General features: G+C 45.4%; 1 protein-coding gene across 2 annotated transcripts in view; it reads left to right on the plus strand.

The window, feature by feature from the left end:
- Positions 1-27,578, plus strand: part of EFHB (EF-hand domain family member B) — a 46,277-nt gene that overhangs the window by 5,181 nt on the left and 13,518 nt on the right. For both annotated transcript variants that reach the window (XR_007354995.2, XM_048838556.2), the window contains exons 4-12: positions 16-196; positions 1,487-1,597; positions 2,705-2,834; positions 3,428-3,511; positions 5,707-5,774; positions 14,645-14,799; positions 20,546-20,753; positions 23,580-23,798; positions 24,386-24,567. Coding sequence is in view for 1 of the 2 variants with exons in the window: in XM_048838556.2 (XP_048694513.2) it covers positions 16-196; positions 1,487-1,597; positions 2,705-2,834; positions 3,428-3,511; positions 5,707-5,774; positions 14,645-14,799; positions 20,546-20,753; positions 23,580-23,798; positions 24,386-24,567 (1,338 nt within the window). In the remaining variant the exon portion in view is untranslated. The remainder of the gene's footprint in view (positions 1-15; positions 197-1,486; positions 1,598-2,704; positions 2,835-3,427; positions 3,512-5,706; positions 5,775-14,644; positions 14,800-20,545; positions 20,754-23,579; positions 23,799-24,385; positions 24,568-27,578) is intronic.

The raw sequence follows: 27,578 nt of genomic DNA on the forward strand, positions 1-27,578 counted from the left end.
GTGTGATTCCTTCAGGCTGGCTTCTTGACAAATCCACCTCGAAAAACTCAGTTTCAACAAAAATTTAAAGAAAGAAAAGAAGCTCTGTATTTAAGAAATCGCCAAGCGCCTCTGGGGAGGTCACATGATCAAACTTCAATGTTACCTAAAAGCATGGATGTGACTACCACCACTTTTGGAACAACAATCATCAGAGGTAACACACTTAGTGTTAAAATGTATTGTTGTTGAATACATGGTAATTTATCATTTAACCTGGGATTCAGGAAGTTACATAAATAATAAGCATTATTCTTTAAAACAATTCCTGTTTAGAATAGAAAAGAAATACTAATCACAACTGCTAATTACAAAAAAGAGCATATAAGTAATAAAAATGTATTAACTAAAATACTCAAACATCAAGAAAACACAGGAAGGATAAGGATTTCTGTCTCTTCCTAAACTTGCTGATTTTCTGAGATTGGTGCAGATTTCAGGGGATCCGCTAGAGGCCAGGGTTGATCATACAGAGGAGTGGTTCTTAAACTTTTCTTTTGTGGACCACTTGAAAATTGCTGAGGGTCTCGGTGGACCACTTAATGATCTTTCCAAATGTTGTTTGTACCATTAGCTAACTACTGTAAAGCGCTTTGGATAAAAGCACTATATAAAAAAAACTTAATAATAAACTTTTTTTGTTGTACAAATAAAATCACACAACTCGTATTTTAATATCAGGAGTCTTACCTTTCTAATGCGATGGCTGTGCCCCCTCTCCCACCGCCGCAGCAGCCTCCAAGCTGGGGCTGGTAAGGAGGGGGGGGTCTCTCTCCCCCGCCGCACCAGCCCCTGAGCTGGGGCTAGGAAGGAGGGGGGTCTCTCCCCTGCTACAACAGCCACAGAGCTGAGGCTAGGAAGGAGGGCTGTCTCTCTCCATCAGCCGCAGCCCTGGAGCTGAGGAAAGTCACCTCTTTCTCTGGCCGCCGCAGTCCTGCACGTCCCAAATTCCCCCCACCCGCTCTTCTCACCCCACTGCCCCCTTCCTCCTATACCCCGCAAGGCCACCACGTCACCTTACATGTGCATCTTCGCCAGGGTCCAGCCACCTAACTAGTGGAGCCACACCTGCGCGGCTCCACTAATTAGGCGGGTGGCCCTTCATTCTCTCGTGTGCGACTGCCCAGGCGCACACCGTAGAGGGAATTATCTGAATGGAGCTCGCGGACCACCGGTAGTCTGCAGACCACAGTTTGAGAACCTCTGATATAGAGGCCTAGGACCTTGAAGTCCCATCTCAGCCCCCTGCAGCTCTCCCCCATCCCATTTCATCATGGCTGTGTTCATGGAAAGCTGCCTGAGTAAAACTTAGATAGTAAATATTATATTGCCAAAGTATTAAGTGGTATCTTCCAGTAAGACACTGTTAAAATAAGACTTTTCCTGCATATTGAATTTTTAAGAAAGATTTTATTACCATATTCATTAGTATTTGTTCACTTTGCAGATACACCTGGTGGAAAGGTTATAAATCCACCAAAAACCTTTGAGGAAGTGGATAATGAAGCAAAAGAAGGACATGAATTGTATGTTGTGACACACAATGATTACAATGTAGGTGAGTAAGATCAAGGGCTGGTGATCAGTAATACAAAAAGTCTAAATATGTATTCAGCTAGTTATAGCTTTTTGATGCTTTACAGTACATAACATACTGTATTTATTCATTGAGATATAAATTAATATGAAGCAAAAAAGTTACAGTACTTTCAAAAAATCATTTTTTGGGAAGGGGATTCTATCATGGAAATACTAATATATATGTACAAATAAGACAACAAAATAGATTTGTAAAACTGTAGCTCCTTTAATTTTGGATGATAATGAGCTTAGAAAAGGAGATTAGGAGTCAGGACATCTGGTTTCTCTTCTCAATTCTGTGATTTATGCTCGGAGCTTCAATTTACCTGTGTATAAAGAAGGTAGAATAAATAATGTTTTGTATTCCACTGGCATCCACATTTTCGTATATGCTGGCCAAACATATAAGAAGGCACAAGCACTGCCACAAAGAGCTTGCTGTCTAAGAAGATAAGTGACATATGCAGGGAGGTGGAGTGAAATAAAAGTGCAAAGCAAGATTCTCTATTTCCTTTAAGACACATATGCACCTCCCATATTCTGGCTCCAGCCAGGGGCCAGCTTTAAATTGTGCTAGTTTGTAATGGGACTCCGTTTACCCCTATGTTGGAGGTTGTGATGGGGATAGCAGAGAGCCATTCTAGTACCACTTTGCTGCTGGAAGTATTCACTGAGATCTGTTTCCATCCCCTTTACTACCTCTCTACACCACCAGAGCAGCATAAAAAGTCAACAGCACAAGAGAGAATCTGTCCCATTCAGATGGAATGTATACACTTTTAAAAACAATAAATTTCAACTATCCCCATCAATGACGATGGATTATATAGAACTTGTATGCTGTAATGCAGCCAGATGAAACTTTTAATGTAAAACAAGCAGTGGAAAATGTTTTCCTGAAAGTGTCAAATGAGGTTCTTTCAAAAGCAGATTGCAGAGAGGTGCAATAAACCAGATGAAATCAGAATTTCAAAGATTTGTTTTTGTTTCTTCATAGAATTGCAGGAGGTAAAGTATTTATTCCAGTATATTTTCCCAGTCAATGTATTTCACACAGAGTAACGGAAAACATTTGCTTCCACAGGGGAAGCAATAAACAGGAAATATGAGCCATCAACGTTCAACAAATATCATGTTTATGGAAAAGAAACACCTCACTTTAATGATGGACGAAATGTATCCAAATCTTTATGCTGGCTTTACAATCTCCAATTGTAAGTTATAATGGATAGTAATAGGTTGTGTGCCTGATTTGCCAAGCCAGGCCTTTATGATTGAATGTAGTTTTACATCTGCAATGAATCACACCCAAAATTCCTTTATTTTTTTCCTGGAAATTCGTTATAGCTAAGAAATTGTGCCTACCCGTATATCAGCTTCTACTCTTTTGTGGAGGGGATGGTTCTGTGACCCTAGTGTCTTCTCCAGCTAGTATGATGAGTAGTAGAGGATGCTGAGCAGCTATGCTCTTGTTTTGTAGCCTGCGGAGAAAGATTTTCACTTAGGTGCACAAATAAAACTGATATATGCCAGTGTGAGATTTTGGAAGGGCAAATGAGATATGTTATGGATGCTCCTGCTGCTCTCCTATTTGCAAATTAATTCTAAATGTTAATATATTTTAAAAGTTGGGGAAAAGTACTATGAAAATATACATTAAAATTAGGTTTCTAAATACAAACCAAATAAATCTTTGTTTTCAAAACAGGAAGCTTATAGGTTGGAGTGCTTTCTTATTTCTGTTTCCTTCAAATTATAATGCCGTCATTTAGCAACCATATCTGACAATTATTTTCCAATTTTGTAGAAAGAAAGCAGCAAAAATAGTGTCCAAAAGAAGTGATGATTTCAAGGAAAAATTTCAGCCTCAGCTTGGAAAAGTCCTTGATCCGTAAGTGAAGAGATATTTTCCAAGGATGTAATTATCCAGACCTTGTGCAAGGCCCTCAGCATTCTCAAGCCCTATATTGTCCCATTGTGGGGCTAGGGAAAACTGGTGGTGTGGCTGGGCATGGGTGCCACTGACCCCAGTATGCTGGAGAGGGGGCCTTTTCACCAGCCCTAAAGAAACCGGTATGGAGAGGAGTTATCGGTGGAGGACCTAGGATGGGGCTAAAAGATTTGCATTTATGGGAATGCAGCTTTTATTTCATCCATTAGGCTTTAATAATGGTCACTGGGGGGCTGCATTGCAGCCTTGCCGTCTGTTGATAGGTTGGGAGCTGGATTCCATCCCTCCCCAAATCCCAAAATTCTCCACAAAAAGCCAGGTTAATTGGGATTTGAACATGGGAGGAAGAGGAGAGAAGAGTGAATTTCACTTTAAATGATCAATGATTTTTCACTGAATTGAAAAAGTAAATAGGTGTCCGTAACTGCAAAAAGCACTTCCTCTTTTTTCTGTATAGAATATATACAATATTAATCTAAGAAGGCCTAAATCCATCTCGTTTGGAGCACATTTGAACAATGCTGTACAGAAATTTACTATCCCTCTTTTTAAGGGACTTTTAAGAAATTTAGGCCCTGATTCAGGCCCTAATTTGAGAAAATAAGGCCCTAAAACGTGCACTTAACTTTAAACATAGGCTTTCGTGTTTTGCTGAATTGGGGCCTAAATGTGTATCTTAAAAATAAATGTATTGCAGATTAGTGTGTGCCACTTCCTATGTGTGGTGGTGTCTGACATGTCTGGCTTCTGCAGCCTTGCCTGAGCTTCCAAAGTTTGAGGGAACTGGCATTCCTAGTCTGTAGAGAGAGGGATGGGAAGGTGAATTAACTGTTTGTTAGTACCTCCATTGACACTAATTTTGATTATATGTTTGCATTACCAATATTCCCATTTTCCCTCCATAGAAAACCCAGCTGATTGTCTGCATGGGAAAAGGTTGTGTGGCCAGGCAATGGAGGAGTTGAGGGCAAATTGTTTAGCAGCATGTTCTCCTCTAGCAGGAATTAAAATCCACTGAGTTGATGCTGCTTGAAGCACCACCAACTACCCTTAAACTTTCCAAGCCCCATTGTAGGGGTTACAGAATGGATTGCTTGAACATTCAGCTAATGGCAGCATGGCCGGAGCCAGCTGTGTTGTTATTTCTGGAGGAGCCTGAAAAACTCTCCATGCAGCTGCCTGGGGTTTTGCAGGGGTTGGCACCAGGAATTCTCAGTCTCCACTTGTTTTTGTAGACCCTCCTCTTATCCTATCCACATCCCATCAGTAATGCAGAAAAGGTGAGAGGGTGAGAATGCAGCCAAATAGCTACACATCAAAAACCTTGGGACTGTTGATTATTGTGCTCCTATGTGTGGAAGGGGAACATAGGTGCCTTTCTTGTTTATGATGGAGATTTGTGGTTCATATAGTAAATATATAGCTATTAAACTAAGAGTTAAAGAAGAATATTAATTTGTTTTTACATTTTGAAGGAATATGTTGAAGCAGCTATTTATGTTAAATAATGCTAAACAAATAAATATTTAGTATCATCAATAAATGTTGGCTTTAGTTAATAAAATAGGGTCAAATTTTCCAGATGGATATTGCCTTGGCTTCTGTTGTTGTAGGCACAGAACTGCAAAAATCAGAAAACTTTAGAAAATCTTATCTGTCACGTGATGAATATCCTTTCTCTAGTTAATAACTGTTTAATTGTAGGTGTTATTTTGACTTGAGATCCGATTCACCATAGATATAAAGTGACAGATACACTAAAAAGACTTTACACTTGCATTTCTTTTGTCCGATAAATAGAAAAATAACTTGTTTGGGTCACAGGATTTTTTCCCTCAGAAAATATAAACATCGAATTCAAAGACATTAGAAGTCTGCTGTACAGTATTTTTGACAATTGGTATTTTACACTAAAACAGGGTTTGTAAAAGGAATCATCAGTAGTGGCAGCTTTGATTCATGTAAAAAAGTACCAGTGAACAAGTTTCAGGGGAAGTCTGCTGAATGGAGCTTTCTTTATTCTTTGGTTATAGTATGGGTAGAGAGATGATAGATTAATTTTTCACAATTAGAATGTAGCATGCATTTTGATCAGTAATAACGCACTTAACTAGCACACTTCTTCTCATTGACAGCATAGCAGAAACTATGAACGTTCCACCAGACCATACATTTGGAATGTTTCTTCGTCCTGATGAGTTTGGTAAATATACTAGTGGCCTGTTTAAAATCTTATTTAGTTAGTAGGATTATTTTGAAGTGATGACTACAAGCTCTGTAATGCAGTGATTTTCTAAGTGCTTTTACACAGTTAAAAAACTAACTTGAGAAAGGCCTAGCTTAGTGACACTACATTTTAGAAAGGGATTTCAGGTATTAATGAAAAAGGCCCTAGAGTCAGAAGTGAATCCTTAGATTTGAGGTGGATGCTACTTAAATAAACAAGAATAGTCTCAGAAAGCATGCATACCTCACTGTAAACAAAAGGGAAGGAGAAAGGAAACCAGTAAAACAGAAGGTATGGCTAAATGACAAGCTTCAAAAGGTTGCTCAATGCAAATAGACATCCTTCAGAAAATGGAAATCCAGCCCAAGTGAAACCAACAAAAAGGAGCATGAGCTACAAGTTATATGTAAGAAGGAAATTAGGAGAATTTGACAAGCAAATAGCTGAATGCGTGAAAACAAACATCAAAACATTCTTTAAACGTTCCAGAAATAGGCAGCTAGCAAAAGAATTGGTGGTTCTTCTTCGAGTGCGTGTTCATGTCCATTCCACATTAGGCGTGCATGCGCTGTGTGCACGAGCGTTTGAAACTTTTTCCCTTAGCGGCTCCCGTCGGGCCGGCGGGGCCCCCCAAGTGGAGCCACTGCGCCGTGCATATATACCCCCGCCAGCCCGACCCCCTCCAGTTCCTTCTTACCATCTGTAGCAGCGTTGGAACAACCTCTCTCACTCTCTTTCTCTCTCATAGAAGAGCAGTCCGTTAGCCTTCAGAGTAGCTGTTATCAGTTAGTTAACATAACTTTATTGTGGACACTAAAGTGATTAGGTGCTTGCAGGCTTCCAGCACCCGCCCCGGGCTGTGGGGCATGCCACAGGCCCACGGCTTCAAGGCTTGCGCCACGTGCTGCAAACGTATGCCAGTTAGTGACCCCCACGACTCGTGTCTACGTTGCCTGGGGGACGGACATCAAACTGAACGGTGTAGGATTTGCAAGGCGTTTAAGCCAAGAACAAGGAAAGAGAGAGACTTTCGTTTAAAGCAGCCGTTGATGGAGGCCGCATTGCAGCCACTGGGCCCGGAACGCCCGATGCCGGCTCCGGCTTCCTCGGTGCGTAGTGCCCCGGAGCCATCGAGAGACCTGGCACCGGCTAAGCACCGTAAACTGTCGGCCCCAGAGCGCCAGACTAGGCCCCAGCACCGCTCGTCCTCCCCGGTGCGGCCCCCAGCACAGCTGAAAGGAAGGAGCGGTCATTCCCTGCACAGGAGGCCGGCACCTCCCAAGGCTCTGAGCGCCGATAAGAGCGGGAAGGCCACGGTACCAGCGCTGACACCAGTGGTCCCGGCAGCACAAGCCCCACCGAGCCCAGACCTAAGTGAGCTCAGTGGGGATGATGGGCTCGAGGGCATAACAGATCAGCCCTCCATGCCTGGCACCTTTGAGGCTGCAAAGGACCTCATCAAGCTGTCGGCGGCGAGCCCCCTCCCGTATGGGGAGAACCCTCCGGCACCCATGCCTTGGGTGCCGTCGAGGGGAAGCCAGCAATAGTGTGCCGCTCGAGGACACCGTCCTGGCACCGCTCCCGGAGTTGGTCCTGGTCGAGCTCTGACTCCGTGGACTCACAGTTGCCAGCAGCCCAGGAGGAGATCGTGGCACCGGGAGTGGGTCAGCGCGAGGAAGCACAGGAAAGGGCACACAGTTCTCTGGCACCACCCAGAGACCAGCACCGGGAGGAGTTGAGACGGCCCTCGCCAGAGGACTCCCACAGACGGTCCAGGTCCAGGGAACGCCGGCACCGGTCCTGGTCCAGATCCCGGTCCCAGGGATACCCGTACTGCTCCCACTCCAGCTCAGCCAGGAGCCGCTCGTCCTCCCGCTGGCGCAGATCGTTGGCAGCACCGTGGCCTTCGCGATCAGCGTCGCCGCAGTCCGGCACCGACTCCAGCCGCTATAGCTACCCGCACCGGGGCCCGGACAACAGGAACCCTCAGGTGGGCTGGCAACCCCAGTGGTGGCCGCCAGGCCATTGGCCCTTCTGGACCCCCTGGGACTATCAGGAGCACCAAAGGGCCCCATCCAGGGCAAGTTACTCGGTGCAGCGGTCCCAGTCCCCGCACAGATGCCAGATAGTGCCAGAGGCTACAGTATCCAGGCCTCCAGCACCCCCCCAGGATAAACCAGAGAGACCGGCACCGAGTCTGGTGCCGTCCCATGGACTCCCACCCTGGCCCGAGCCAGAGGCCCCTCCCACAGAAGAAGGGGACCAGGAGGACCAGCCAGAGGGGTCAAGCAGCAGCTAACCTCCTCGTCATCCCCAGATGAGACGATGGCGGGTACAGAAGTGTCTGGCCCTCCACCAATAGACCATAGAGCCCACCAAGAGTTGCTGCACAGGGTAGCCCAGAACTTGGGGTTGCAGGCCGAGGAGACGGTTGAGTAGGAGGACCACATGGTGGACATTTTGAGCCCCAAAGGTCCATCCACAATAGCGCTCCCACTTATTAAGACCATTCAATCCAACTATAAGACCATATGGCAGACCCTGGCCTCCAGCACTCAAATGGCCAAAGGAGTGGAGCATAAATACTTTGCCCCATCTAAGGGCTATGAGTTCCTGTTCTGCCACCTGAGTCCATGCTCCCTAGTGGTCTCAGTGGTAAACGAAAGGGAGCGCAATGGACAGCAGGCCCCAGCCCCTAAGGCCAAGGAGGCAAAACGCCTGGACCTTTTTGGCAGAAAGGTGTACTTATCTGGGGACCTTCAGTTGAGGATTGCGAACCAGCAGGCCATCCTCAACAGGCACAATTTCAACGCCAGGGCGGCGGTGGGGAAGTTTGACAACCTCCCGCAAGGTTCCCAACAGGAGTTCACAGCCCTGGTGCACGAGGGCAAGGCAGTAGCCAAGACCTCTCTCCAAGCCTCCCTGGATTTGGCAGACCCAGCGGCTAGAACAATCGCGTCAGGGGTGGTCATGAGGCGCTCGGCGTTGCTCCAGGAGTCAGGCCTGCCGCCCAAGGTCCAGAATATACTCCAGGACCTCCCCTTCGAAGGGTCCAGGCTCTTCTCGGACCAGACAGACATGAGGCTGAACAGCCTCAAGGACTCACGAGCTACACTTAAGTCGCTGGGTATACACACCCTGGCGACCCAGAGGAAGCCCTTTAAGCCCCAGCCTCCCCCTCAATACCAGTACTAGCCTCGCCATAGGCATGAGCCTTACTGTAGGCGAGGCAGGGATAACAGGCGACGGCATAACAATAATGCGCCGGGCCAGAACCAAGGCCAGCACAAACCCCAGCCAGGCACTAAGCCAGGCTTTTATGCTCGAGGACAGCGTACCAGACAAGTCATTGGATCCATCCCTTTGTTTCCTGAACTGCCTGTCCTGTTTCTCCTGTGTGTGGTCCACGATTATTCAGACCTACGCAAGGTGCGAAAAGGGTACTCACTGCAGTTCCCCCCCCCATCCCATTCCCTGTCCCTCTTCAGGGACCCCTCTCACAAGCATCTCCTAGAGAAGGAAGTCCGCTCGCTGCTAGAGGTGGGGGCGGTAGAGGCGGTGCTGCACAGCCTAAGGGGGAAGGGGTTCTACTCCCGGTAATTCCTCATCCCCAAGGCCAAAGGGGGCCTTCGCCCCATCCTAGACCTGCGTGGGCTCAACAAGTTCCTGGTCAAGACCCAGTTCCGCATGGTCTCTCTGGGCACCATCATCCCTTCCCTGGATCCGGGAGACTGGTATGCTGCCCTCGACATGAAGGACGTGTACTTTCATATCGCCATCCACCCAGCCCATTGGTGGTTCCTACGATTCACTGTGGGCCAAGAACACTACCAGTTTGCGGTTCTCCCATTGAGTCTAGCCGCAGCCCCACGGGTGTTCACGAAGTGCATGGCAGTGGTGGCGGCCTTCTTACGGAGACAGAGAATCTGGGTGTACCCGTACCTCGACGACTGGCTCCTGGTGGGCCGATCCGAGGCGGAAGCGTGGGGCCATGTGGAGGTGGCCCTGAGATTGTTCTGCAAGCTGGGACTCCTGGTCAATGTTCCCAAGTCCACTCTTTTGCCCATGCAGAAAGTGGAATTCATAGGGGCGGTCCTGGACGCGGTGCAGGCCAGGGAAAACCTTCCAGTATCCCGATTCTGGGCGATCCAGCAAGCGGTGGCCTCCCTGTGCCAGTTTCCAACGACAACAGCCAGGTGCTGCCTGTGGCTGCTGGGCCACATGGCAGCATGCACGCACGTGGTCAGGCGTGCCAGACTGAGACTCAGGACTCTGCAGGTGTGGCTCGCTCAGGTGTACCACCGAGGCAGGGACCCCCTGGACTTGGTCGTGGCAGCCCCCAGGGACGTGCTTGGACTCCCTGCTGTGGTGGCAGTCCCAGCCTGTGGTTTGCGAAGGCATCCCCTTTTCCGCCCCACAACCGGACCTGACGCTGGTGATGGACACGTCAGACCACGGATGGCGGGCTCACCTGGGGGACCTCATGACACAGGGGTTGTAGTCCGGAGTAGAGCGGTCGCTCCATATCAATGTGAAGGAGCTCAGGACGGTTTGTTTCACCTGCCAGATCTTTCATGCCACTCTGAGAGGTCACAGCGTGACAGTTCTGACAGACAACACTACTGCCATGTTTTAGATAAACAAACAGGGTGGGGCTCGTTCCTCACCACTCTGTCGCGAGGCTTTCTTCCTCTGGGACCTTTGCATAGCCCATGCAATTCACCTCGAGGCGTCCTATCTCCCGGGGGTACGAAATGAGCTGGTGGACTCCCTCAGCAGGTCGTACCGCATGCACGAGTGGACACTCAAGGCGGACGTCGTGCTTTCGCTCTTCCACAGGTGGGGGTTTCCCTGGGTAGACCTGTTTGCCACCAGGGCCAACACCCAGTGCCTGCGGTTCTGCTCGTTCCAGGGCCGCAGCCTGGGCTTACTTGCGGATGCGTTTGCAATCCCGTGGAGAGGGGGCTTGATGTATGCCTTCCCCCCGCTCTCCTTCGTGCACAAGGTCCTACTCAAGGTGCGCAGGGACAGGGCAGCAGTGATCCTCATCGCCCCAGCCTGGGCCCGCCAGCACTGGTACATATCGCTCCTAGAGTTGTCGGTGGAGGCACCAGTAGTCCTGCCCCTACATCAGGACTTCATTACGCAGGACAGTAGGCGGCTTCTCCCCCCCGACCTACAGTCACTGCACCTGACAGCGTGTAGGCTCTGTAGCTAAACGCCCTGGAAAGCCAGTGCTCCCTTCCCGTGCAGCAGATTCTGCTTGGCAGTAGAAAGCCTTCTACCAGGGCGAACTATATGGCCAAGTGGAAAAGGTTCTCGTGTTGGTGTGAACCCCAACAGGTGCAGCTGTGCCAGGCCCTGGTGCAGGCCACCGTGGAGTACCTTCTGCACCTCAAGCAGCAAGGGCTAGCTCCATCCTCACTCAGAGTACACCTGTTTGCCATCTCCACCTTCCATCCGGGGTTCTTGGGGGGCCCAGTGTTTTCCCACCCAATGGTGGGATGGTTCCTTAAAGGGTTAGAGAGGGTGTTTCCGTACTCCCGCCCCCCCGTCCCTCCATGGAACCTTAACCCGGTCCTCTCTAAACTCATGGGACCCCCTTTCGAGCCCCTTGCTTCCTGATCTCTCTTTCCTGGAGGGTGGCATTTCTGGTTGCCATTACCTCGGCCAGAAGGGTGTCTGAACTGAGGGCCCTCACCTCTGAGCCACCATATACAGTATTTCACAAGGACAAGGTGCAGCTCCGGCCGCACCCTAAGTTCCTCCCTAAGGTGGTCTCCCAATTCCATTTGGGCCAGGACATTTGTCTGCCAGTGTTCTTCCCGAAACCCCATACAGACCCAACTCACCGCAGCTTGCACTCCCTGCATGTGCGTCAAGTCCTGGCGTTCTATCTGGAGCGCACCAAGCCCTTTCGCAAATCCGCGCAGCTGTTTGTGGCTGTAGCCGAGAGGATGAAAGGCCTCCCAGTGTCGGCGCAGCGGATTTCGTCTTGGATTACAAGCTGCATCCAAGCGTGCTACGAGCTCGCAGGTGTTCCAGCCCCGGCAGTCACGGCCCACTCGACCAGGGCGCAAGCGACTTACATGGCGTTCCTGGCACAGGTCCCGATCCAGGAGATCTGCAGAGCAGCCACCTGGTCCTCGGTGCACACCTTCACGACCCACTGTGCGGTCAGCCAGCAGGCCAGAGAGGACGTGGCGGTTGGCAGAGCGGTCCTCCGAGCAGTTCTTCCGTGGCTTCTACCCTCCTCCAGAGGTAAGCTTGTGATTCACCTAATGTGGAATGGACGTGAACAAGCACTTGAAGAAAAAACGGTTACTTACCTTCTCGTAACTGTTGTTCTTCGAGATGGGTTGTTCACGTCCATTCCACCACCCACCCTCCTACCCCTCTGTCGGAGACGCCGGCAAGAAGGAACTGGAGGGGGTCGGGCCGGCGGGGGTAGATATGCATGGCGCAGTGGCGCCACTCGGGGGGCCCCGCTGGCCCGACGGGAGCCGCTAAGGGAAAAAGTTTCCGGCACTCGTGCACGCGGCGCGCACGCACCTAATGTGGAAGGGACGTGAGCAACACATCTCGAAGAACAACTGTTATGAGAATGTAAATAACCGTTTTATCCTTTGGATCACCCATGGAGCAATTAAGGAAGCAATTAAGAAAAATAAGACATTACTAAAAAATAATGGATTTCTGTTCATCAGTCTCCACCCCAGAAGATGTAGGGAAGATTCCTACCTTGGACCTGCTTTTTTTCTGGTAATAAAAATGAGGTATTATTAGTATTTGAGGGGTCAAAGGAAGAGGTGCTGGATGAGACAGGTAAATTGAAAAGCAACAAGCCCCAGATGGTATACATTTAAGAATGCTGAACAAAATAAAGAATGAGTTTCTAAGCTGCTAGCAAAAATATGCACTCTCATTAAAAGCAGCTATTCTGCTGGAGAAGTGGAGGGTAGCAAATGTCATATTGTAATTTAAAGGGGTGCTAAAGATTATTCAACAGCTTACAGACCTATAAGCTTTACTTCTGTACCTGGTAATTGGTTGAAATGATACTTTTGTGCAGCTTCTGCAAAGGAAAATTGTGCCTCACTAATGTATTAGAATTCTTTGAACATGTTAATAAAACAGTGAAAAAAAGGAGAACGGATTAACATAATTTATTTGGATTTTCAAAAGGCCTTTGGCAAAGTCCCTCAAAAGACAGGTTTCAGAGGAACAGCCGTGTTAGTCTGTATTCGCAAAAAGAAAAGGAGTACTTGTGGCACCTTAGAGACTAACCAATTTATTTGAGCATGAGCTTTCGTGAGCTACAGCTCACTTCATCAGATGCATACCGTGGAAACTGCAGCAGACTTTATATATACACAGAGAATATGAAACAATACCTCCTCCCACCCCACTGTCCTGCTGGTAATAGCTTATCTAAAGTGATCAACAGGTGGGCCATTTCCAGCACAAATCCAGGTTTTCAAAACCTGGATTTGTGCTGGAAATGGCCCACCTGTTGATCACTTTAGATAAGCTATTACCAGCAGGACAGTGGGGTGGGAGGAGGTATTGTTTCATATTCTCTGTGTATATATAAAGTCTGCTGCAGTTTCCACGGTATGCATCTGATGAAGTGAGCTGTAGCTCACGAAAGCTCATGCTCAAATAAATTGGTTAGTCTCTAAGGTGCCACAAGTACTCCTTTCCCTCAAAAGAGTATATTAAAGAAACTAAGTTGTCATGGTGTGAGGGGCAAGGTATTGTCATGGATCAAAAAATAGCTAAGAGAGAGAAAACAATTTTTGTCATGGCAAAAAGTTAACAGCAAGGTGCTTCAAAATTCCATACTAAAACTGGTGTTGTTTTAATATATTTATTAAAGATCTGGAAAAGGGGGGGAGCATTGAAGTGGCAACATTTTCAAACAACACACAATTATTTAAAATAGTCAAGGACAGAGAATATTGGCCCCAGTTTTGCAAACACTTAATCACAAGCTTAACTTCACTACCTTGAGTAGTCCACTGAAGTCAAGTGCATAAGTGTTTGTAGTGTGTTTGTATTATGAGGAACTTCAGAGGGACCTAAACAAGCTAAATTACAGGGCAATACCATGGCCAATGAAATTCAGTCTTGGCAAATGGAAAGTAATGGATATTTGGAGGGATAATTTGAACAACTCATACATAATAATGGATTCTAAATTTCTTTATCAACTTAGGAAAATGACTTGAGTATCACTGTGGACAGCTCATTGAAAACCTGTGCTCCATGTTCAGCAGTGGTCAAGAAAGCAAACAAATTCTAGGATGCCTAAGGAATGGGATGGAGAATAATACAGAAAATATTATGATGCAATTATAAAAATTAATGGTACATCCTCATCTGGAATACTGTGTTGAATTTTCCATAGTTCTTAAAAATATTTTTGCCCCTTTGGAACAGAATGGGCTAGAGATAGGGCATCCATAGTATATGTCCCTTGACACTGGCAATTTGTGCAACTTCTCCTGAATCTATTAACTTTCAGAGCATGTAATGCTCATCTCTTTTTTAGGAGTTTTTGGAGGTTCTAGATAGAGTTGTGAGAGTCTAGCTCAGGAATATACAAACCTTTTCATGGCATGGACCACATGTAAATAAGGAGAGCATCTTGAGGGCCAGCTGTCTTCCCATTTGCAATTAGATGGATCAAACAGAGTTGTGGGTGCTCAGCAACGCTGAAAATCAGGCCCTTGGAGTCTCAAGTTGAGCATACATCAGAAGAGGTCCCCAAAATTAGAATCCATTTTTGAAAAATTTAGCTTACTATAAATGTGTAACTCAACAGGAGTTTATTTATTTTGTAGGAGTTGGTGATCTTCTTCACAATAAGGTTCCGAGTGAGTTTCTCCGTGGTAAAGACAGAGAGAGAGCTGTCTTCACTGCAATTCGGCAGAATTTGAAGAAAGCTAACTACCACAATTTTGGCACATTACTAGAAGCATTCAGGCATTACGACAAGGTCAGTGTTCTGAGAGAATACAAATTTACATACACATAATTTGTGTGCATAATATGTGTGTGTGATACATATTAACTTTCCAAGGTTATGGATGTGTCCATGAGTGTATATAGAATAGTAATGAAAATTAAATATAAGTTGAAAATATGATAGGACAACATGAGAGACAAACCTTTCTACTATGCACTCTATACGCAAAGGTGTGGCATGGTATGTAGGTTTTATTGCAGAAGTGTTGGTTGCAACTCTAAAGTTGAGGTTGCATTCTGAAACGGAATTAAAATAGAGCATACATTTCTGTTTTTCTGTACTTGTAGGTGATCTTTCTGTGTGAAGCTTTCATATTAGTTTTATGCCCTTTGAATTTTCTGTGTAATTTTTTTTGTTTCTTTTCAGACGTTTTTAATAGAATCTGTTTGAAATTGGCTCTGTCTGTAATTTATCTGGGGAAATCTCACTTTTTTGTTGTTATGTATCTTTAAAATAATATTATATAACACACAAACATACTATAAAGTTGAATTTTCAGTAAATCTTATACAATGGGTAGTTAAAATAATTTTTGAGGATCAACAATTTTTGTCATTATTCATCATAAAGAAGAACTTCAGGCAGCTAACATAAAATCTTATGCATTGGCAAAATTGTCTCTATTTTTAACATAATATCTTCTGCATAGGACACATCTCTGGCAACAGCTACACTTTTTTGGCAAATTTTATTCTACAATGGAGAAGGTTTTATATGCAGCTGCTGACATAATATTTCACATGCAGCTAAGGACAAAGATTTTATATACAGAAAATCTAAAAAGGATGATAATAATTCCTATATCACTTTTTGTCAGTAGATTTCAAAGCACTTTACAAATGAGGTAAGGATCATTATTCCTATTTCAAAGTTGGAGAAACAGAGGCACAGAGCAGCAAAGTGACTTGCCAAGGTGTTGCAGCAGGCCAGTGGTAGCGCCAGGAATAAAACCTAGGTCTCCTACTTCTCAGTCCAGTGCTGTATTCACTGGGAAACATTGCTTCCACTTCACCAGCATCAGCTATGCTTCTACCAACACCCAGTGTCCCTCACTCCCAAGCAAAGTACCTAACCTACCCCTACTTTCGATTTGAAAAAAAAAAAAAAAAAAAACAGAGAAAATGAATACACACAAACTTAATTAATTAAGGTTGCTGCTCATATAACATACCTTACACAAAACCACAAGAGTTAGGAAACGAAAAGTTAAGCCACCTAACAGTACCTACTCTCTGCTCCTGCACCCACAGGTTCACACCTTACTATTAATAAAACTACCATACACCACGAATCACATACCACAACCATAACTCTGTGTGACCGGGGTCCCGGGGGGGCAGCTAAGATCACTCAATTAGGGTGAACTGCAAAGAATGGGGCAGACAATCCCCCAAAAGCTGGTGGATATTCCAATACTTAGATTTACAAAGCCAGCATAAAACAGCTTCTTTATTACCTCACTTGTTACTCAGAAGTCCAAACAACACAGTTCCCTTAAAGTGATCCAGCCACAGGCCTCCATCCAGGTACCTATATCAAATAAGATGAAGATTCCTGAAAATCTTATTTCATCATATAAAAGAAAAGGTTCTACCAATCCCAAAGGATCAGACATTACCTCCAAGGTTATTGAATATTTCAGATCATACCCAAATACACGCAACAGCCAATTCTTATTAACTAAACTAATATTTATTAAAAAACAAAAGAGAGAGAATATGGTTAAAAGATCATTATACATACAGACGTGTTCAATTCATTGAGGTTCATATTCATAATAAAGATGGTGAGCTTTGTAGTTGCAACGAGTTCTTTCAGAAATAGTTCACAGGTTATAGTCTAATGTCCAAATATCATATTCAGGGAGTATCAGCATATCTGGGACCTCAATTTTGCAACTCAAACTTCCCCCAATGAACCTTAAGCAGATGTGAGATGACAAAATCAGGACCCAAGGGATCTTTTATACAATAAAAAGAAAAGGAGGACTTGTGGCACCTTAGAGACTAACAAATTTATTTGAGCATAAGCTTTCGTGAGCTACAGCTCACTTCATTCCGATGAATGAATTTGTTAGTCTCTAAGGTGCCACAAGTCCTCCTTTTCTTTTTGTGGATACAGACTAACATGGCTACTACCGAAGATCCATAAACCTGGAAATCCTGGGCGCCCCATCATCTCAGGCATTGGCACCCTGACAGCAGGATTGTCTGGCTATGTAGACTCCCTCCTCAGGCCCTACGCTACCAGCACTCCCAGCTACCTTCGAGACACTACTGACTTCCTGAGGAAACTTCAATCCATCGGTGATCTTCCTGATAACACCATCCTGGCTACTATGGATGTAGAAGCCCTCTACACCAACATTCCACACAAAGATGGACTACAAGCCGTCAAGAACACTATCCCCGATAATGTCACGGCTAACCTGGTGGCTGAACTTTGTGACTTTGTCCTTACCCATAACTATTTCACATTTGGGGACAATGTATACCTTCAGATCAGCGGCACTGCTATGGATACCCGCATGGCCCCACAGTATGCCAACATTTTTATGGCTGATTTAGAACAACGCTTCCTCAGCTCTCGTCCCCTAAAGCCCCTACTCTACTTGCGCTATATTGATGACATCTTCATCATCTGGACCCATGGAAAAGAAGCCCTTGAGGAATTCCACCATGATTTCAACAATTTCCATCCCACCACCAACCTCAGCCTGGTCCAGTCCACACAAGAGATCCACTTCCTGGACACTACAGTGCTAATAAACAATGGCCACATAAACACCACCCTATACCGGAAACCTACTGACCGCTATTCCTACCTGCATGCCTCCAGCTTTCACCCTGACCACACCACACGATCCATCGTCTACAGCCAAGCTCTGCGATACAACCGCATTTGCTCCAACCCCTCAGACAGAGACAAACACCTACAAGATCTCTGTCAAGCTTTCTTACAACTACAATACCCACCTGCAGAAGTAAAGAAACAGATTGATAGAGCCAGAAGAGTTCCCAGAAGTTACCTACTACAGGACAGGCCTAACAAAGAAAATAACAGAACGCCACTAGCGGTCACCTTCAGCCCCCAACTAAAACCCCTCCAACGCATTATTAAGGATCTACAACCTATCCTAAAGGATGACCCAACACTCTCACAAGTCTTGGGAGACAGGCCAGTCCTTGCCTACAGACAGCCCTGCAACCTGAAGCAAATACTCACCAACAACCACATACCACACAACAGAACCACTAACCCAGGAACTTATCCTTGCAACAAAGCCCGTTGCCAATTGTGCCCACATATCTATTCAGGGGACACCATCACAGGGCCTAATAACATCAGCCACACTATCAGAGGCTCGTTCACCTGCACATCCACCAATGTGATATATGCCATCATGTGCCAGCAATGCCCCTCTGCCATGTACATTGGTCAAACTGGACAGTCTCTACGTAAAAGAATAAATGGACACAAATCAGATGTCAAGAATTATAACATTCATAAACCAGTCGGAGAACACTTCAATCTCTCTGGTCACGCAATCACAGACATGAAGGTCGCTATCTTAAAACAAAAAAACTTCAAATCCAGACTCCAGCGAGAAACTGCTGAATTGGAATTCATTTGCAAATTGGATACTATTAATTTAGGCTTAAATAGAGACTGGGAGTGGCTAAGTCATTATGCAAGGTAGCCTGTTTCCTCTTGTTTTTTCCTACCCCCCCCCCCAGATGTTCTGGTTTAACTTGGATTTAAACTTGGAGAGTGGTCAGTTTAGATGAGCTATTACCAGCAGGAGAGTGAGTTTGTGTGTGTATGGGGGTGGGGGGGATGTGAGAAAACCTGGATCTATGCAGGAAATAGCCCGACTTGATTATGTAAAGAGTTGTCACTTTGGATGGGCTAGCACCAGCAGGAGAGTGAATTTGTGTGGGGGGATGGAGGGTGAGAAAACCTGGATTTGTGCTGGAAATGGCCCACCTGTTGATCACTTTAGATAAGCTATTACCAGCAGGACAGTGGGGTGGGAGGAGGTATTGTTTCATATTCTCTGTGTGTATATAAAGTCTGCTGCAGTTTCCACGGTATGCATCTGATGAAGTGAGCTGTAGCTCACGAAAGCTCATGCTCAAATAAATTGGTTAGTCTCTAAGGTGCCACAAGTACTCCTTTTCTTTTTGCGAATACAGACTAACACGGCTGTTCCTCTGAAACATGGCTACTACTGTAAAACTTTTTATAAAATGTTATGTTCTCTTTGACAAATTGGAGTTCCTCAGGGAACAAAAGGTAATTAGGATGACTTTGAAGGAGGTCCATCACCAGTACTTCGCTTACGAATTAACATAAGGCAATTTGCTTGTTCCTTCACCATTCACAGTACATTTCAAAGAGAGATGAATACAGAGATATCCCATGTTTAAAATTCATTTAAATGCTAGGATGTTCTTTTGATCTCTGAACTATCAGAACATAGCATAGACAGAGACCATTGGTTACATTGTTGACCCTACTCATATATATGTAAATACACAAAAACACAAACATTATCTCCCCACATGTCTTTTGATTTTGAAGGTTATTTATTTTGCAGGATGTTTAACCCTTTCTAGCCATGTGTCACACTCTGTCTCAGCTAAGGATACCAGCCTTCCAGCAACCACTTTCCCAAACTACCATCTGCCAGCATACCTAACTGCTACAACAACCATTCACAACTAACAGTGTTGGGAGGGGCAGAGTAGTTTGGTGAATGGGTGTGTGCAGAAGGAGAGCTGTATAATATTGTAGAATTGAACAAAATGTGTAGAGTGGTGCAGGTGGCAGAACTAGGGTGGGGCAGGAGGGGCTCGCTCCCCTGCAATGGAAATATTATGGTGGCTCTGCTGCGGTGTAAACTTGTGCATGCCAAATCTTATCTTTGCCTTAGCATTTATTATTAGACTGTCATCTTGTCACAGTACACTGTTACATTGACATTAGCCCTTAATTTCAAGTTACCTTATTATCTAAGTAAAAAGTTATTTCATTGATGCATGTGAATTCAGGTTGTGAATTACCAAACTGCTATGGATTTTTGGATTCTGTCTTTGGGAGTGATGTAGATAAACTGGAGAGAGTTGAAAGGAAAAGAACAAAAATGATAAAAGGCTTAGGAAGCCTGACCTATAAAGACAGGTTAAAAAAACTTGTCATGTTTAGTCTGAGGAATAGAAGACTGAGAGGGGACCTGATGACAGTCTTCAAATATGTTAAGGGCTGTTATAAAGAGGATGGTGATTGATTGTTTTCCAAGTCCACTGAAGGTAGGACAAGAAGTAATGGGCTTAATCTGCAGCAAGGTAGATTTAAGTTAGATATTAGGAAAAACTAACTTTGAGGGTAGTTAAGTTCTGGTAGAGGCTTCCAAGAGAGGTTGTGGAATCCCCATCACTGGAGGTTTATAAGAACAGGTTGGACAAACACTTGTCTTGGGTGGTCTAGGTTTTTATCAGTCCTACCTCAGCACAGGGGGTTCAACTTGATCACCTCTTGTGGTCCCTCCCCAATCATACATGTCTATGAGTCCAAGATTCAATTTGAATATTCTTAAATTATATGATTGGCTACATATTTATGACCTATTGTCTGTTTCCGGACCATGGGCCATAGTTTGAACACCCCTTATGCAGTGTTTGTGGTTATAACTGTTGTGTGTTATTTGTCACAGAACGGAGATGGGAGGATAGACAAAGAAGAACTGAGGAAGTCTTGTTTTCAGCTAAATATCGATCTAGATGAGGAACTCCTGGATGCTTTATTTGATTACTGTGATTTGGATAAAGATGGTCTGATTGACTATCTGGAGTTTGTAAACTTTCTTAACTGGAAAGACAAAATGTCTGTTGAAGAATTTGAAAAAAACATAATTACAAAAGGTATGTGATTTAGTACTAGAAAGCACTTAGGGGATAATCCTGTCTGTTCCTCAGCCACTGGAAAAGGCCCTGACTGAAGCAGAACACATACTGCACAGGAGGAGTAGAATATGGAAGCCCACACAGTGCTTCCAGGCCCCCAGTACATTGTGGAGCATGGCTACAAAGAGGCTCCTCTGATCTGTGTTTTGGATGAATGGATTCCCCACTGGGAATTACCAACCCCATTTGCTAGAGTTTGGAAGGGGGTTAAATTGGAAAACAAAAAGGAAATGGCTAAAGAAAAATGTTAAAAGTTTACATTTGCTAGCAAAAACCTGGATTCATCTGTAATGTTTCCATTTGAACAGTGAGCTCTTGCTACAATTTCATGTTTTGAAATTATGATAGCTGGCAATGTGTCCTTTAGATATTAGAATCTTTGGTCCATTCAGCTCCCTTTATATTACCCAAGCAAACTAAAAAGAGCACAAACTACCCACAAGCAGGGCCAGATTAACCGTTTGTGGGCCCCTATAGAGGCAATGGAGCATGGCTCAGGGAGGTCAGTCCCCAGAGCGAGGGAACAGCCAGGGGAGGCCCTGCTCCGCCCAGCCCAGTGCAAGGGCACTATTTACAAACCGGCAATTGTCAGACGCACAGTGGCCCACCCTGCCCTGTGCTGCCAGCGTGCCCCTTCCCCTCGGGGGCAGGCCCATGTCGTGCTACACAGCCCCCCTTCAACACGAACACCCCCGCAACTCCCTATGGCCAGAGCACCACAGACCCGCTATGCCCAGCGCCCCCCCCCAGACCTCTTCCACAAATGCACAGCGCCCCCCTGCACACAGCCCCACCACAACTGCCCAGCACCCCACACAGACCCTCCCCGCTCCCTAGTGCTCCAACACACACATCTTCCCTACCCCCTCACAGCCCAGCGTCCCCCCGCCCAGGCTCCCCCAGAGACCCACTCCCCCACGCTCTGCCTCCTGGCCACACTCACCGGCCCTACTGGGAGGTGACTGTGTCTGTCGGGCTGAGCCGGCAGTGCAGCCAGGGCAGGTCCCAGGGTGGGGAAATCGCTCCAGCCCCTCAGGAGTGGCACGATCAGCCAGGCCGGGCCTGCCCTGGCCGGGCTCCCTCAGGACCCGCTTGCCTGGAGGATCCCAGCCAAGCCCACCCCACCACTGTTCCACCTCACCCCAAACTGACAAAGACTGACCAGGCTTCTACACCAGCCCCAGGCGGCTCAGCTCTGGGGAGACAGGTGGGGCTCCACAGGGGTTGGGAAGCAGAGACTGCCCAGAGCCAGAGATGCACTGGGGTCCGGCCAGGGGGTGGAGAGGAGTTCTCGGCAGGCCAAAAGGAGCAAGTGGTGGGCAGGGTGGGGGAGAGCCAGCAGGCTGGTGGGGTCTCAGGGCACAGTGCAAGCAGAGCAGAACAGGGCCCCTTCTGAGCATGGGCCTTGCTCCATGGCGCCACTGGCTCCATTTTAAACCTGGGACTTCCCACAAGCGCCTACTTGGGAGTTCCCCAGTTTGCATAGTACAGTGTAGATGGCTCATCATCTTCCACTTTGATGTCTCTGGTCAACACAGGGACAGAAAAAGAGTGGTGGTGTGGAAGCAGTCAGAGTGTCCTATACAATGCACTTCAGCTGCCCTCATATGGCTTGTGTTCTGTACAGCCCTCAGATTGCTCTAAGCCTGTGGCTCTCAGCCTTTCCAGACTACTGTACCCTTATCAGGAGTCTGATTTATCTTGTGTACCCGGAAGTTTCACCTCACTTAAAAACTACTGGTTTACAAAATCAGACATAAAAATACAACAGTGTCACAGCCACACTATTACTGAAAAATTGCTCATTTTCTCATTTTTACCATATAGTTGTAAAATAAATTAATGGGAATATAAATACTGTACTTACATTTCACTGTATAGTATATAGAGCAGTATAAACAAGTCATTGTATGAAATTTTAGTTTGTACTGACTTTGCTAGTGCTTTTTACGTAGCCTGTTGTAAAAAAATATCTAGATGAGTTGATGTACTCCCCAAAGACCTCTGTGTACCCCCATATGTACACATACCCCTGGTTGAGAACCACTGTTCTAAACTGTGCTGGAGCAAAGAATCAGGGAGCCATACGCAGCATGAGAGAACAAATAATATGTGAGAAATGTGTAGTCATGTTGCTTAATGCTCTATTGGATGGTGCTCAGAAACTATGATGATGAACACAGTATAAGTACCTCTATAGAAGAGAATAGTTCCATGACCACCACTGCCTCATTGTGCTATATCCAGGTAAATTACAATAACTTAATTTTAATCTGTCAGACATGAGAAGTAACGGTTGTTGTTTTTCCCTTTTTCACATATGTGCACTTTATTATTTAAGCGGGTTGCACCAAAGATTATATTTTTATCTCCCTCTCTCTCCTTCCCCTCCTCCCTCCAACCTGGAGAAATCCTTGGAGAAAGTTTTGTTTTTATTTTTCCTTGAAGTGATACACTGGAGATTGTAAAAGTCCAGGGATTCTGATTTTATCATAAGCACTTTTTAAAGCTGGGTTAATATTAGAGCCTATCAGGTGCAAATCTCAGTCAGAACAGTAGGGCTTTTTATTTTTTGAAGAGTTTATTTTGCTATGCAAATGTATCCCGTAAAGCAGGAGAGATTAAAAATCTCTCAGAACCATTTGAAAATGTGTAATCTATATATTAAATATTTTCTAATCAATAATAATGTAGATTTAAGTCACTGTTTTTACTACTTAAAATATTTACTATGTTGTGTGCATCTAATAATTTTGGCTATTTTATAACCTTCATGTTTTATAGGGAAAAAGCCAGATGGTTCTGAACCTTTCCTACCTGAAGATGCAGAAATAAAAACAAATGATGGATCACTGTTGAAAGATGAAGATCTTGTACCAAAGGAACCTGGAACTTCAGAAAAGACACCAAAAACTCTTACAAGACCAACAGATCGTGTATTTGCTGATTATCGCACAACTTCTTCTCAGTACAATGCAACTGTAGGAGGTCTCCCTGCAACTTGTAAGTACAGTGAATGCTAGTGAAGACAAAAAATTTTAGAAAGTATTGGCAAATGTGCTAATTACATAGAATAGTCCACTACCTAAATCTAATTTATCCAACAGTATCAAACCAAATTTGATTCATATGCTTAAGATTAAGGTTTGGAGGTTCATTTTGGATAAGCACCCAAAAGTTTGGATGTTAATCAAAACTCTTTGGTCTAGAAATTATACTGGAAGTCTCAGGAGAAACAGTTTTTTTGATATTTCTAATAAAATTCGCTTGGTTGGAAATAAAGCAACAATAACCTTCCTTACAGTATTTAAACACTTATGCTTCTGGTTAAAGCTGAAACTATGAAGTGTAGAAGCATGTAAAAACTGGGTTGGAGGAAAATTAAATCTCTTTTTTAAAACCTCATAAAAAAAGATTTGACTTGAGTTTCAGGCAGAATTTCAGGTGAGTTCTTATTTTATCCAAAGTAGTTCACCCTTCCCTAGTTTGGGGGAATACTATATGACACAGCTGCTATTTCTGTGTGAGCTACTGCTGCAAACATAGTTCTTTCATTTCTTTATATTATGTATTGATTTTTTTCCCCACAGGTTACCCATTATACGGCGTTCCAACCATTCGTTCAGACATTCCTGCCCCTCGTATTCGCCGCATCAGTGACAGAACTAATTATGGTGATGAAGCCAATGCTTATGCATTATTATGTCCATCTGTCTTCAGCGAGAAAGGAGTATATGAAAGAGATTTTTTTAAGACAAGATCAAAGGCAGAGGTACTGTACATTGCTTCTGAAGATTCTCTCTAGATACCTCTGGTCACCTGCAGAATGGGTCTGGGAGGTTATGTGATCAAGCAGATAGGACACCACACCGAAAGTCAAAAGACCTGGGTTAAATTCCCAGATTTATGATTGACTCGTGTAATTTGGCGAGTCACGTAACCTTTCTGTACCTCAGTTTCCCTATCTGTAAAATGGGGTTAATAATGATTTGTAAAGCACTGAGATCTGTGGATGAAATATTTGGCATTTTACAAGTGCCCAATATTAATATTCGCAGACAGAATATTAGGTTAAATTGATATGGTTTTTAACAGTACATACCAATAATTTAAGGATGAAAAAATTATAAGAATGTTTTAATTATCACGGAAACAAGCATTATGAACCCAGGAAATTCAGAAGTTAAAGTTAATCTTAAGAGATCCAAACATGTGAAGGCAAAGAAATGCACTGCTAAGGCACTCATACAGCCTTTCATAGATTCCAAGGCCAGACGGGTCAATTTTGATCATCTAGTCGGATGCCATGTGTAACACAGGCCACAGAACTTCCTGAAAATTATTCCTAGAGCATGTCTTTTAGAAAAACATCCAGTCTTGATTTTAAGAATTTCTGTGATGGAGAATCCACCATGATCCTTGGGAAAGCGTTCCAAGGATTAATTACTCTCACTGTTAAAAATTGAGACCTTACTTCCGGTCTGAATTTGTCTAACTTCAACTTCCAGCCATTGGATCGTGTTATGCCTTTCTCTGCTAGACTGAAGAGCCCATTATTAAATATTTGTTCCCCATGTAGGTATTTGTAGATTACAATCAAGTCACACCTTAACCTTCTCTTTGTTAAGCTAAATAGATGGAACTCCTTGAGTCTATCGTTGTAACCCAGGCTTTTTAATCCTTTAATCATTCCCATGGCTTTTTTCTGAACCCTTTCCAATTTATCAACATCCTTGGATTGTGGGCACCAGAACTGGACACAGTATTCCAGCAGTGGTCATACCAGTGCCAAATATAGAGATAAAATAACCTTAACTCTGTGCCTTGACGATCCACCCGGAAAAAAATATGAATGACGTAATTTATCTTTTCATATCAGTTTAAACTAATCTGGGACCACATACACTAAAATCCCTTAATCTTAATCATATGGTTCTTGAAGAAGTGCCAACTTCCTTTACAGCCATACAGTGTCCAATGAAAAATATGTACTTTTCACATTTCTTATTAGACCAATAGCATAAAGAAGGTAATTATTCAACATTCTTCATTAAGGCTCCAGTTCAACAAAGCACATAAGCAGGTATATAAATCTGTTGCTAGTCATCAAAGCACTTAAAATGTGCTTAAGTGCTTTGTTGAACAGAGATGGTTTGTTGAACTGGAGCTTAAGTTTCTATGATCCACTAATTTTTCAAGTATTAGTTAATACAAATATATGGCAAAATTTTCAAAAGTGCTTAAGTGATTTAAGCTCCTAAGAGCCACCTAAAGTCATGTGACTTAGCCTCCTAAATGATATAGTGTCCTAAGTCACGTAAGTGATTTTGAAAATTTTAACCACCGTGTCTTTACATATACGAAACCTCGTAGGCTCAGATAATGACAATATAGCACTTACATGAAATAAATGATGTCAGATATACTGTGCAACAGGAGTCAGCAACCTTTTAGAAGTAGTGTACCGAATCTTCATTTATTCACTTTAATTTAAGGTTTTGCATGCCAATAATACATTTTAACATTTTTTAGAAGGTCTCTCTCTAGAAGTCTCTATATTATATAATTAAACTATTGTCGTATGTAAACAAGGTTTTCAAAATGCTTAAGAAGCGTCATTTACAATTAAATTAAGATGCTGATTTTACACTGCCAGCCTGCTGCTGTCCTGGGCTTCCGTTCACCTAGGCCAGCAGCAGGCTGAGTGGGGCCTGCAGCCAGGACCCCAGCTGGCAAGGGGTCAGCAGCCAGAACCCCAGACAAGCAGTGGGCTGAGCGGGGCTGGCGGCCGGGACCTCAGCCCGCTGCCGGTCTGGGGTTCCGTCCGCCAGCTCCTGCCAGCCAGGGTCCCGGCTGCCGGCCCCATTCAGCCTGCTGCCAGTCTGGGGTCTCGGCCCTGTCCACATAGACTAGGTACCTTCTCCCTGGTTCTAGCCATTCTCTTCCTCTCTCTGCACTGAGATGAGGGTGGGAGTGCGCTGAGAACAGGGCTGGGAGTGAAGGAGCAGGCTGGGGGTTGGGGTGCAGGGTCTGGCCAGGAGCTAGAATGAAGGAGGGGGCTCAGGGTTGGGGCAGGAGGTTTGGGTGTGGAACACTTACCTAGGCAGCTCCTATTTGGTGCGAGGGGTGCAGGTGGGAATGTGGGGTGTGTGTGTGTGTGTGTGTGTGCAGGAGCTCCCGTTTGGTGCTCAGGGTGGGGGTGGGGATGTGGGGGGTGCAAGAGTCAGGGCATGGGGTGTGGGGGGAGCTGGGTATGTGTGTGGGGTGGAGTCAGGGCAGGGGGGGCTGGGTATGCCCGGGCGCCGGAGTCAGGGCTGGGGTGGTGGGGGGGTGCAGGGGTCAGGGTAGGAGGCTGGGGTATGTGGAGGGTTCAGGGGTCAGGGCAGAGGGCTGGGGTATGTGGAGGGTTCAGGGGTCAGGGCAGAGGGCTGAGTGTGTGTGAGGGGGGTGCAGGGGTCAGGGCAAGAGGCTGGGGTTGTGGGGAGGTGCAGGGATCAGGGCAGAGGGCTGGAGGTGTGTGAGGGGGGTGCAGGGGTCAGGGCAGAGGGCTGAGTGTGTGTGAGGGGGGTGCAGGGGTCAGGGCAGAGGGCTGAGTATGTGTGAGGGGGGTGGAGGGGTCAGGGCAGAGGGCTGGGGGTGTGGGCTGGGGTCATGGGGGTCCTCCTAGCCCCCTGCCCTGAGCGGCTCACTACAGGGGGCTGGAGGGCTTATGCCGATTCCACCCCCTTCCCCAAGGTCCCCAGAGCAGAGAGCACACTGCGGCTCCACTTTTCCCTCTCCCGC

This window comes from Caretta caretta, chromosome 2 (assembly GCF_965140235.1).
Source record: "Caretta caretta isolate rCarCar2 chromosome 2, rCarCar1.hap1, whole genome shotgun sequence".
NCBI lineage: Eukaryota > Metazoa > Chordata > Testudines > Cheloniidae > Caretta > Caretta caretta.